The sequence below is a fragment of the Nematolebias whitei genome, chromosome 14, assembly GCF_014905685.2.
Source record: "Nematolebias whitei isolate Nwh7 chromosome 14, NemWhi1, whole genome shotgun sequence".
NCBI classification, from domain to species: domain Eukaryota; kingdom Metazoa; phylum Chordata; class Actinopteri; order Cyprinodontiformes; family Rivulidae; genus Nematolebias; species Nematolebias whitei.
In genome coordinates this window covers 16,991,938-17,002,436 of record NC_056511.1, presented here as the reverse complement: position 1 = coordinate 17,002,436, position 10,499 = coordinate 16,991,938, and the positions used below count along the sequence as shown (strand labels likewise).

At 35.4% G+C, this 10,499-nt stretch overlaps 3 protein-coding genes across 4 annotated transcripts in view; all 3 read right to left on the bottom strand.

Moving 5' to 3' along the window:
- Positions 1-1,094, bottom strand: part of cct6a (chaperonin containing TCP1, subunit 6A (zeta 1)) — a 6,326-nt gene extending 5,232 nt beyond the window's left edge. Inside the window, exons 1-2 of the mRNA XM_037687923.1 lie at positions 851-1,094; positions 204-267 (exon numbers count right to left, since the gene is read on the bottom strand). Of these exons, the coding sequence (XP_037543851.1) occupies positions 204-267; positions 851-987 (201 nt within the window). The 5' untranslated portion in view covers positions 988-1,094. The remainder of the gene's footprint in view (positions 1-203; positions 268-850) is intronic.
- A 498-nt stretch (positions 1,095-1,592) lies between these two features.
- LOC119419979 (protein NipSnap homolog 2) lies at positions 1,593-8,504 on the bottom strand. Its single transcript, XM_037687346.1, has 10 exons — positions 8,374-8,504; positions 7,037-7,146; positions 6,868-6,913; positions 6,692-6,786; positions 5,158-5,228; positions 4,162-4,302; positions 4,014-4,045; positions 3,099-3,193; positions 2,735-2,818; positions 1,593-2,661 (listed from the first exon to the last, which is right to left on the bottom strand). The coding sequence occupies exons 1-10, from the start codon at positions 8,463-8,465 to the stop codon at positions 2,597-2,599; spliced, it is 831 nt and encodes a 276-aa protein (XP_037543274.1). The 5' UTR covers positions 8,466-8,504; the 3' UTR covers positions 1,593-2,596.
- A 462-nt stretch (positions 8,505-8,966) lies between these two features.
- Positions 8,967-10,499, bottom strand: part of mrps17 (mitochondrial ribosomal protein S17) — a 2,435-nt gene continuing 902 nt past the window's right edge. For both annotated transcript variants that reach the window (XM_037687345.1, XM_037687344.1), the window contains exon 3: positions 8,967-9,338. In XM_037687345.1, coding sequence (XP_037543273.1) covers positions 9,021-9,338 — 318 coding nt within the window. In that variant the 3' untranslated portion in view covers positions 8,967-9,020. The remainder of the gene's footprint in view (positions 9,339-10,499) is intronic.

The following is a 10,499-nucleotide window of genomic DNA, read 5'->3' as shown; positions in this document are numbered from 1 at the left end:
ACACACACACACACACACACACACACACACACACACACAAAACCAAGCTCAACACATGAACACACATTGATGGGTCACCTAATAGTAAGAAATATAATAATTAAGAATTGCATCAGCGCACAGATCCTGTTTCTGGGCTTAACTACAGGTTTGCAGGCTCTGACAGACACAACAAACGAAATGACATCTCAGCGCTTCCTTACCATCTCATGTAGCAAAACGTTGCCATCTTTGGTCAGCTTTATGTCTCCTGCACCAGACACAAGCCTGTAGGTTCAAAGCAAAACGAGAGTTTACAAACTTCGCAGAACCTCCTGCCAGTCTTTACCGGTAGCTTTAAACGTGACATTTTCCTCCAATCATGTCCAGAAACCATAAGCGTGGGTTCGCTGCTTGAGCGGATATAAATTTTGGCTTACATACGGCTGAATTTATATTAAAAGGCTTTGTAATTAACAGTAGCTACCAATCTTATTTATGTATTTTTCAATTCAAACAGTTTGTATTAATAACAGGCTGGCATCAACTTTACATGAATCAACGCCCCTCAGTTTTAGCCTTAGCTTCACCTGCTAACCGGTTGATGCTAACGTTAGCTTAGTGGCGTCTGAGCGGATAATGACGATGACTGAGCAGGCAACAAGAAGTCCGATAACTGGTTAACAAATGACCCAAGAAGAATTAAATGGCACTTTGAGTTAATATCTTTTTGAGACATATAATGGTTTCATATAGAGGTTTGTGACAAAACCAATGCATGTGTAGATTACTGGAAAGTAGCTAATGCTAGCTACCTAGCAGTGAGTTAGCTTTGTGCGCGTGCTGCACAAAGAATCCCGGTAGCACTCACATTTTCATGGTCCCTTTCGGCCCCAAGTTGCTTCTCAGTACGTCTTGGAGCCCACGGGCGGCACTGATGTTAACAGCCAAGGCAGCCTGAGCTCTGGCTACCTCCGCCTTGGGGTTTAACGCTTTTACGGCAGCCATAGCTAAGCAGCGAAACCAGCGGAGTAAAATAAAAAGTCTCGCTGGCAGAGTTAGCACTGCTCAGGCTCGCGCTCAGCACTAGGAAGGAGAGGTTGCTTCCAGAAAGCTCCAACACGTGTTCATCGTGCTGCCTTCAAATAAAGAAACGAGGCTGGGATATTTTGCTTTCATAATGCAGTTTGTAAAGGATCCTGTTCAATACCCACAAACGACAGTTTTTTTTTTAAATACATGTCCAGTCAATTCTTCTCTACACACATTTAAAACAGTAATCACGATAATATAATAACTTGGCTCAATATTTTTGTGTTCCAAGTAACTTTCACTGCTTCTTAAGTCTTAAGCTTAAGAAGCTGTAATGAACGTTATGGTTCATAAAGGCACCATGAACAATTGATGCTCTTAAGTTGATTGTGGACATTTACAATGAGCAAAATAATACTTAGAATGCTTTAAAAAATATATAAAAATAATAAAAAATAAAATAAATAAAAATAAATAAAAATAAATAAATTATATATATATATATATATATATATATATATATATATATACATACACACACCACACGAAAAACAAACAAAACTCATGACAATTTTTTTTGCTTCTCTAAATCAGAAATTTCATTTAATATGTACAACTAAAGTTCTTACAGCACTGCATTTTATCACACTAACACAACTCCTCTCCCATCCATTTTTTTGTCAACAATTATAAAAACTTCACTCAATAAAAAAAACTGACCACAACACCGGCTTGCTTATAAGCCTACTGTTATTCTACACTCTGAGCTTTCTTGATAAAGCAGTAATACTAATCTCAATGAAAGCAAGCTGTCACCCAGCTGACAAAGATAGATAAATCTAAATCAGTACAGTAGTTTATTCTGTAAATAATGAGGAAATCTGCTCAACCAAACACATTTCTGAATCTTTTTAACCATCTTTCTAATTTATTTCAAATCTAGAAGTGCCATGATGAAATGTGTCAAGAACAAAATAGAGGGATGTGGTAGGTTCACACTTAATGTATCTAGCTGAAAAAGGATTAAAAAATATGTCAACAATTATTTCTCAAACTGTGTGGTATATTTGTTACTTCATCTTATGTGAATCCTCATGAAATTTTATTGTCATAAACACCGTGATCCACACAAATTACTTCAATGCTAATCCCAGCTACTCATCTCAAATCAGATGATTGGATGGAAGCTTTGTAAACAACACTTTTTTTTACATAAAGAAAAATGTGGTAAATTAAATGATCATTACCTATATCATTTAAACCTATCAGCTTGATATTACCTGTTAATTATGAGCTTAGTATAATATAGCTTATGCTGTATAATTATGATAAAAGTAGTTATATGTTTATTTCATTGCCTTTTAATTTTATGTGGAGAAAAAAAACATTAAAGAGGAGAACGTCGAATAAGTAACATGTCAATTTTAAAACATAAGTATTCTGACCTAATTTAAAAAAAAAAATGCATAAAAGAGGAACAACAAAACAAAAACATGTTCAGGTTATGTTGATATTCCTGGCTGTGCACTTTCAGGTAGTTAATAACATCTTCAGAGTTGCTGAAATATTTCCCTGCAGTTTGCCGTTACTTCAAGGGCGAAGTTTTCATGGGGATCATTATCCTGGATTCCATGTGCTGAATAAGTGGGACTGTGGAAGAAAAACATTTTTTTTTAGCTTTCTAGTAGCTGCACCAGATTTGAATGTCCAAACTCAAACTGACCTGTGTAATAAACAACCTCATCCCAACCTTCACGCTGCCAAGCTGCATTTCTAATGACTTCTCTGGACTGAAGGTCTTTGTAAGCTGGGAGAAAATACATGGGTTAGCTTTATGTAAGATTTCACATCAATAATTGAGTTTTTAGCTTTTCAGAGAAAATAATTGTTGCTAAATAAATCTCTCCAAGTCACAAATGTTTGGAAGGAAACACGTTGAGAAAACAATCTGAAACATGCCTCATAGAAAGAAGACAACAAATTTTACTATTACCTGCAACCAGGAGCTGTGTTTGTAAATGTCGTAGGATTATAAATTATCCAACAGATTATGAGCACAGTTCATTAGCTTAGAAGCTTCTGCTCACCCCATAAATGGTGAACTTGATACAGATCTCCGATCTGTGAGAAAAAGCCTCCCACCGCCTCGTGGTTCTGCTGGCGTATCTCAATAGCCCGAGCCCTGGAGACCATCAAAAACGTTAGCACTAATTTATCCATTTAAAGCTCTAATTAGAAAACCATTCATCAACATCCCATAATTTATTTCAGGATTTATCAGTTTCTTGTTGCTGCTGTTTAAGAACTGGTGAAGTTCCTTCCAGAGGTTTTACTACAGCTGCAATTCTGAAAGGTGCATATCTAGATCACAAATAGTTTAATCATCATCATAAAAAATAATAAAAAAAACTTGAGATTTATTCATGTGACTAATTTGGTCATGCTTAGAGTCATGCATCATTAGCGAGGCCACGAAGTACCGTAGACTCATTCATCTGCAACAATCTGGAAAACTAATAAAACAACAACGAGAACATTTTAAATAGTAAATAATATTTATTTTACAAGACTGAACTAAGAATTTTTTTGGCAGTTTTGGTAAAAATCATTAGCATTCTAGTTCATCTTTTGAAATCCCAAACATCTAATCAACAATGTTTTTTAATATATTTATGCAATAGAGCCATCATTATTAGACAAAAAAGGTTCCTGACAATATCAATAGCACTTAAGGATGTTTTATTCAAAAGTTCTATTTTATTATATCTTATTTAGTTCTAAGTATTAGATGCAGAATACATTTAGTTTAATTATCTTTTTAATTTGCTTATTAAAACAATTGGTTTTAAGCACTAACTTCAGTATTTTCTTAATGTAATGCTCATTATTACAGCGTTTGAACACTAAATAATACATTTTTATTCTGACCAGAACTCAAATACTCTCTGATGACTCTTGAATGGTTATAATGCAACAAGCAACAGAAGAAGCCCACTTCTTACCAGTAGTTTCCCCACTCGATCATTGTTCCTGGCTGAAATTAGAGCAAGAAGACAACAACAATTGACAGCAGCCGTTTTAACTGCTTAATAAGCAAAAAGACCTATAGACAGGAATAGGCTGTTTAATATTCTCCTAGGAGGCAATTACCCTGAGCTGGTATGAACGAAGCTCGTAGATGTTGGGTCCTTGGCGTGGGACGGGTTCGGTCCAGAAGCTGAACTCCAGGAGCAGCTGGTTCCTACGAGACAGCAGCATCTTCCCCCTCTCTGTGCGGTACTCCATAAACTCCTGCAGGAGGAACAAATCACATCACTGAGTGACTCTGGAGCTGCACAACTCATTTACACAAAAAAAAAATCAAAACGGTGGTGAGTGAGATCCAAATAACAAAGTTTATAATATATAATGGTTAGAAATAAACATACTTTACAGAAGCCTCACATTTGTATTTAAACATTTCCTTTTTTATTGATCTTATGCAATATTCAAATTTCTGAGACAGAGTTTTGGATTTTCATTACCTGTAAGCCAAAATAATCAAAATTACAAAAGGTTTTGAATTTAATATTTCACTCTGTGTAATGGCTCTATATTATTTTTCACTTTCTGAAACGACTGCCTATTTAATTTTATTTTTTCACGATATTCTAATTTTCTGAGCCGCACCCGTTTAGGATTAAATCAAACCTGGAAAGATTGGAAGCCAGTTCTTATAAAAATATTATGTTTAAGTTTTTCTCTCCAAATATAGAAGTATTCAACTAAATGTTCACGTAGTTTTCAAAATAAAAAAAACAACAACATTATCATAAATATAACTGTTTCAAACACAAAAACTTCCCATTTTTCATAAAAAAAACCTCTGAAATTAAATAAAGGTTTGCATTTATTAAAACTTTTCTTCTACTTTGGAAGCACAAACAAATAAGACAGAACTGATCCTATTATAATACTTACCTAATCTACAGCAACTTAATCCCTGTAAATGCGTTTTAAAGATAGCATCACACCAGACAGGTTGGACACCACAGATAAACATGGATTAAAAACGGGTCTGTGGGCCGAATTTGGGGGTGAGCTGCTGATTGCAGGTCAAAAGGTCACCAAGAGCCAGAGAGCTGAACTAGTGGGAGCCCCTGTTACCTTATTCTGCCTGAGTTTGTTCATGACTTCGGTGAGAGCTGGGTATCCTCCCCGATATCTCCACAGGTGAACTAGAATAGAAGGAGCAGAAGAGCCAGAAATAATGCAGCTCCTGAACACGTGTCGTGTTTTTTTTTTGGGCCAGATAAAATCTCTTCTTAAATCTCATAATTTTAGAAGGAAAAAAAAAAAAAAAATCACCTACAGCTTTACACATTTAGTTATTTAGTGAAATGACAAAAAAGCTCTTTCCACCATGCAGAACAGACTTTTGGTATTTCATCTAAAAATTAGCATTTAAATAAAACCCACTACAATGTAAAAGTTTTAAACTATCTGTCCAACATAATGCAGAAAAATAAATAACATTTTAAATTTCAAGTTCAAAACCAATTACAAAAACTGCTTTTATAAGCCATTTAAATTAAATGTGAACAAAAATACCAGTCATTGCTTTTAAGAAAGTATAGGGCACATTTTAGTGTTTCGATGTGCACGTTTAACTTCTGTTGTATTTACGGATGCTGCCCACCCTACATTGACGTAACTTTGGAGTCAGATGGCACCACAGCACAATACGTACTACAGCCAGGATAAATGCAATCCCACGTTGTTTTAAACTCAGATGCAACCACTGCAGGTCTGTCTCACTGACGAGGAAAGAAACTACAAAGATGTTAGAAGGAAAAAAAAAGTCCTCTCTGACTTACTTCAATCAACAAGACGAGCAGTTTGAAAATACTTCTGTCTGCTTCATCCATTGTTTATATTGGACAGGAGTCTAGAATGCAACAATGCAGAACTTCTAAACAATTGTTTAATCCTAAAATGTGTTTTATCAAGCAAATTAAATCATTTTCTTTCTCCAGCTGCAGCAGCACGCTCAGAGAACGGGTATCAAGCATAGCAAGGCTATTAAAAAAATACAGTTTCAAGTGACTGATGGTATTACAAATACATTTAAAAACAACAACAAATATTAACTGCATTAACTCCTGTCCTGTGTTTTCTATACCTCAAACTGGAGTTGAAATGATGCACAAATCATATTTTATTCAGGCTTATGGGAATTTATGAACTTGACTCAGGACATATGTTGTGTTCAGCGCAGAGGAACTTAGTTGACAAATGTGAGAATCTCGAAAAGAAACAACAATGTCAGAAAAGGACACGTTAACCTAGAATTGTAGTCTTTTCAGTTGTACTAAACTGTTCCCCAATGTTTCCATTGGCCTGAGAGTAAAACTTTAAAAAGGCTAACTTTCACAGTTAACATGTCAAAGCCTAAACATTAACGATGTAAAACGAACATGTAAAAAATTCCTCAGTTGTGATACCTACTTTAATAAAGCACCATGTTATTGTTCTTTTTAACTTGAATATTTGTCAGCGAGCTCTTAAATTATATAGAACCTTTACTTTTGTTTTTTTGACCCAGTGGGCTGGTTATCACGCAGCAATGCTATTAATGTGCATCAACTACTTATGTTAAAGTTGAACTTTTTAAACTTTCTAACATGCTGCATCATCTTACCTGCCTGATCCTGCTCTCCGTACCAGGTGTTCCAGGTGCCCACAAGCTCACATGAGTATTCAGGACTGGCGTGAATGGATGGCAACACGGACTCACTGGAAACACGTGAACACAAGTGTGTAAAAATGCACTAAAACGGATCCATCTGACAGATTCATAAAAGATTAATTTCTTACCAGAGTTTATTATAAGCATCAAGGCACTCTGGTTTCACATTGTGAACTGTGGAAGAAAAAATAAATAAAACCGATAAGACAGCTGTTCAAGAATTTTATGAGATTTCTGCCAATAAGGCTAATATTTTTCAGTTTGTCTCAACCACAGCAAGTCACAAACATTACATACACTGTATTTTGTACAGATTGTTGTCCTCTTTCTTGGCGAGCAGATGAGAGTGAGCGTCTTTTCTGGGGTCAACTTTTCTAACAAAAAGAGATTTGAGCCCTGAGAGGCTCCTGTGGAGAAATTTTGAAAAAGAAGTTGGATACAACCAGCATTCCTTCTGCTTCAATTAAAAATAAAAATAAAAACCTGACAAAGGAAATATTTTTCTATAAAGTTTGCCTTTTTGAAACGTAAAAGCCTTTTATGGATTTACTTCCTAAATATATTTTTTGCTGTACTGTGCTCTCCAGTTAGTCTTAATATACTGAAAATTTCAGTGTACATGTTATATTACTCATCAGTTTAAAAGTATGCCAGCGCAGGCAAAAAGAGGTCTCTTATGTAGAATAAAATGGTGACATAAAATCCACACTTAAAAGGTTACAACTACGTACCTGACTATAATAAGGATTAAGAATATATACATATATATATCCTTAACTTTGCTGTATGTATTTTATATTCTTTATGTAATTTATTCCTGTTGATCTTTGTTCTTTCTGTAAAGTGTCCTTGGGTGTCCTGAAAGGCTCTTTTTAAATAAAGTGATTATTATTATTATTATAACTGAAATGTGCAGTACAAAAAATGCCACTTTAAGACCTAATAGTGATGCATAAAACAAGAGTACACACAATGCATGAAGTAGTTTGTATTTATTTAGACATTTGCAGTGCACAACTATTAATCCCTATAGAAAATGTTTATACTGGCCACAAAAAAGCCTTTCACATGGTAAAATTTGTGCATTAGAGTATACATGAAGTTTCATAGAAGCTCATAGTTTCAAGGAATATAAAATACTAATAACAAGACCTCTTTAAATACTATTACTATTTGATGAAGTTGTCTGTAAGACGAAAACAAACTCAATCAAGGTGTACTATTTTTTGTTGTTGACTATACTTTGATTTTAAGTGTGTATATATCACACAACAAATCAAAACAAGTCTGAGTTTTGACCTTGACGTTAAATCAGTTTGAAACACACACAAACTGAAGACTTGGGTCTTAACTTGGCAACATAATATTTGCAAGAATATTCAGTGGGTCACACAAAAACACAAACGGTAGCTTCGAGTTTCGCCACTTATTTTTTTTCTCGGAACAAAAATATTTAGCCGAAAGTTAGCGTGAGCTAGCCGTGCTAATGCTAATGCTGCGCGGCGTTCAACGTCAACTGTAGCGTTAGCTTAGCCACCTAGCATCCCAAACTTTGTCATCGTCATGAAACTAAACACTTTTAGCACCACTTGTAACTCAACAGTGACAAAAACAAACATTTGTCAAACTCTAACCTGACGGTTCGGGTCGCCGGTCCGTTCGCAGGAAGTCCGGTTTTCGTCCTGTGAAGGCTTCTGGCCACTGTTTGAAGGACTCTGCTCGCCATGTTTTCCCTGAAGGCAGCGGAGGATTCGGTGTTTGCTGCAGCAACAAACCGGACTGATCACAGAACAGCTGAGCCCAAAACTCGGTGAACACAATGCAGCCCAGACTGATTACAAAACGGCTGACCCAAAAACGACCTGCTGATAACAGGATCCACGAGTTTTACATCTAGTGACACCATTTTTAGCCCCACACACATAATGTCCACTTTTCTTCATGCATGCATTAATTTAATAATGCACTTTAATCTTCTACTCAGTTTAATAGTAAATGTTACTAGATTTGTAGCCACCTCAAATTATATATCATATATTCTGCAGTCAAATTTAAACATGACTTTTGACATGACAATCATTGTTTTTTGTGTTTTAAAATAACAGGGCAGCATGTGTATGTTTGAATTTGTTCACATTTTTCTTCGTAAAAAATAAATCACATTAGTAAAGAACATTGCAGCCGTTCCCAGACACAAATTTAAAAACTTTTATTCTTTTTAACCCCTGAAAAAAAAAAAAAAAAACATTACACACTGACATTAAAGGGAGATTTATTTTAGTCAAGTAGAGGGAGTTTGTGTCGAAGTGGATTCTGCTCCAGTGGAGACAGCAGAGATGTTGAGCTCCTGAAGTTTCTCCAACAATGTGGTCTCCTCTTCAAGCGGAATATCAGAGAGAGCCTCCACAAACTCTGTTCCTGCGACCCTCTTTCCTGTCAGTGGATCCACCACCCGACCCACTTTATACACAATTTCAACGAGTTCATGCTTTACGTGTTTGGATCTGGGCTCGGGCAGAGCCTTGAGGAGGACTACATCTCCCACAGTGCACTGTCGCAAAGCATCGTGAGCAAAGTAGGTCTTTCTCTTGTTGTAGTACTACAGAAAAGGGAAAAAAAAAACTATTAGATTTATGAAAATATGAACAATTCAGAAAATAAACTCAAATGTGTTCAAATTTATCTTGAAATAAATTCTGCTGTTGCTGCCAAAATTATTTAGCAAGATTCATGATTTTATTTACACTTGGCAACATTTATTAGAAAGATTATGTACCGATGATTATAACTTGAAAAACTGGTTTATGTTTTTAATTCATCCCACAATAAATGTATGAGATTATACAGCTGAGCAACTCAGTTGTGACTCGAGTTTGTTTAAAACAGAACAGATTGGAGCAAACGTTTGTGATCTATGATGTTGTAAATACTGTGTGTGGCATCATCCTTAACTATAATTTTTGCAAAAGAAATTGTGTAAAATTCACAGGATGAGATATAGCAATAAAAGTAATAATGGCAGCATGTGGTGTTTGTGGAAAACAATCAGAAGTATAAAAACAATCTCAAATCATATATATTCAAACTTTCACAGATTTACTTCTTATTTAGATTTACATTGATTCAGAAATAAAAACCTGTACTTACTTAAATTAAAAAAGAACTGCAATTACTTGATTTTTTTAATACTTTGTGTCATGTAAAAGCTTTCTATGAATCCATGCTCCCAATCTGTTCCTTCATAATATTAAATAATTCCTAATAACATTGCACTAAGCCACATCTGTGACACCTATATATACACCTATAGGTTTATTGTTGCTGCACTATGTGGCTGTATTATGCATGTCATTACGTTACCATCATAATTCAATTATTCTCAATGTTACTCACCTGTGCAATAACCTGTCACACAACCCCTGTGGTATATTAGTTATGCACAGTATATATCATGTGCATTTAACACAAAGTTTGTTTTCTCAGTCATCCAGGTATATAACAACAAAAAAGGTTGAATCATGTCATCTGGACTTCGTTTTTTTGTTAAAAAGAAACGTTTCGCCCCTCATCCAAGAGGCTTCGTCAGTCTGAGGCCTAGCCATCTGGTATTACCCAGAAGCCACCCTGACTCTTGTGTTTCAAGCCTGCCTCAGATACCCCTGAAGTCTGGCCTTTTCACTAATGGTTTCAAAAACACAAAGTTTCTTTTTAACAAAAAAACGAAGTCCAGATGACATGATTCAACCTTTTTTGTTGTTAT

Bases quoted from the DNA above. Each gene is read 5' to 3' on its own strand.
- LOC119419979 (XM_037687346.1), bottom strand. From the start codon at position 8,465: ATGGCGAGCAGAGTCCTTCAAACAGTGGCCAGAAGCCTTCACAGGACG. The intron at 6,787-6,867 runs GTAAGAAATTAA...ACGTGTTTCCAG, and splicing joins GATGCTTATAATAAACTCTG to TGAGTCCGTGTTGCCATCCA. The intron at 2,662-2,734 runs GTCAGTTTGAGT...TTTCTTCCACAG, and splicing joins TGAGGTTGTTTATTACACAG to TCCCACTTATTCAGCACATG.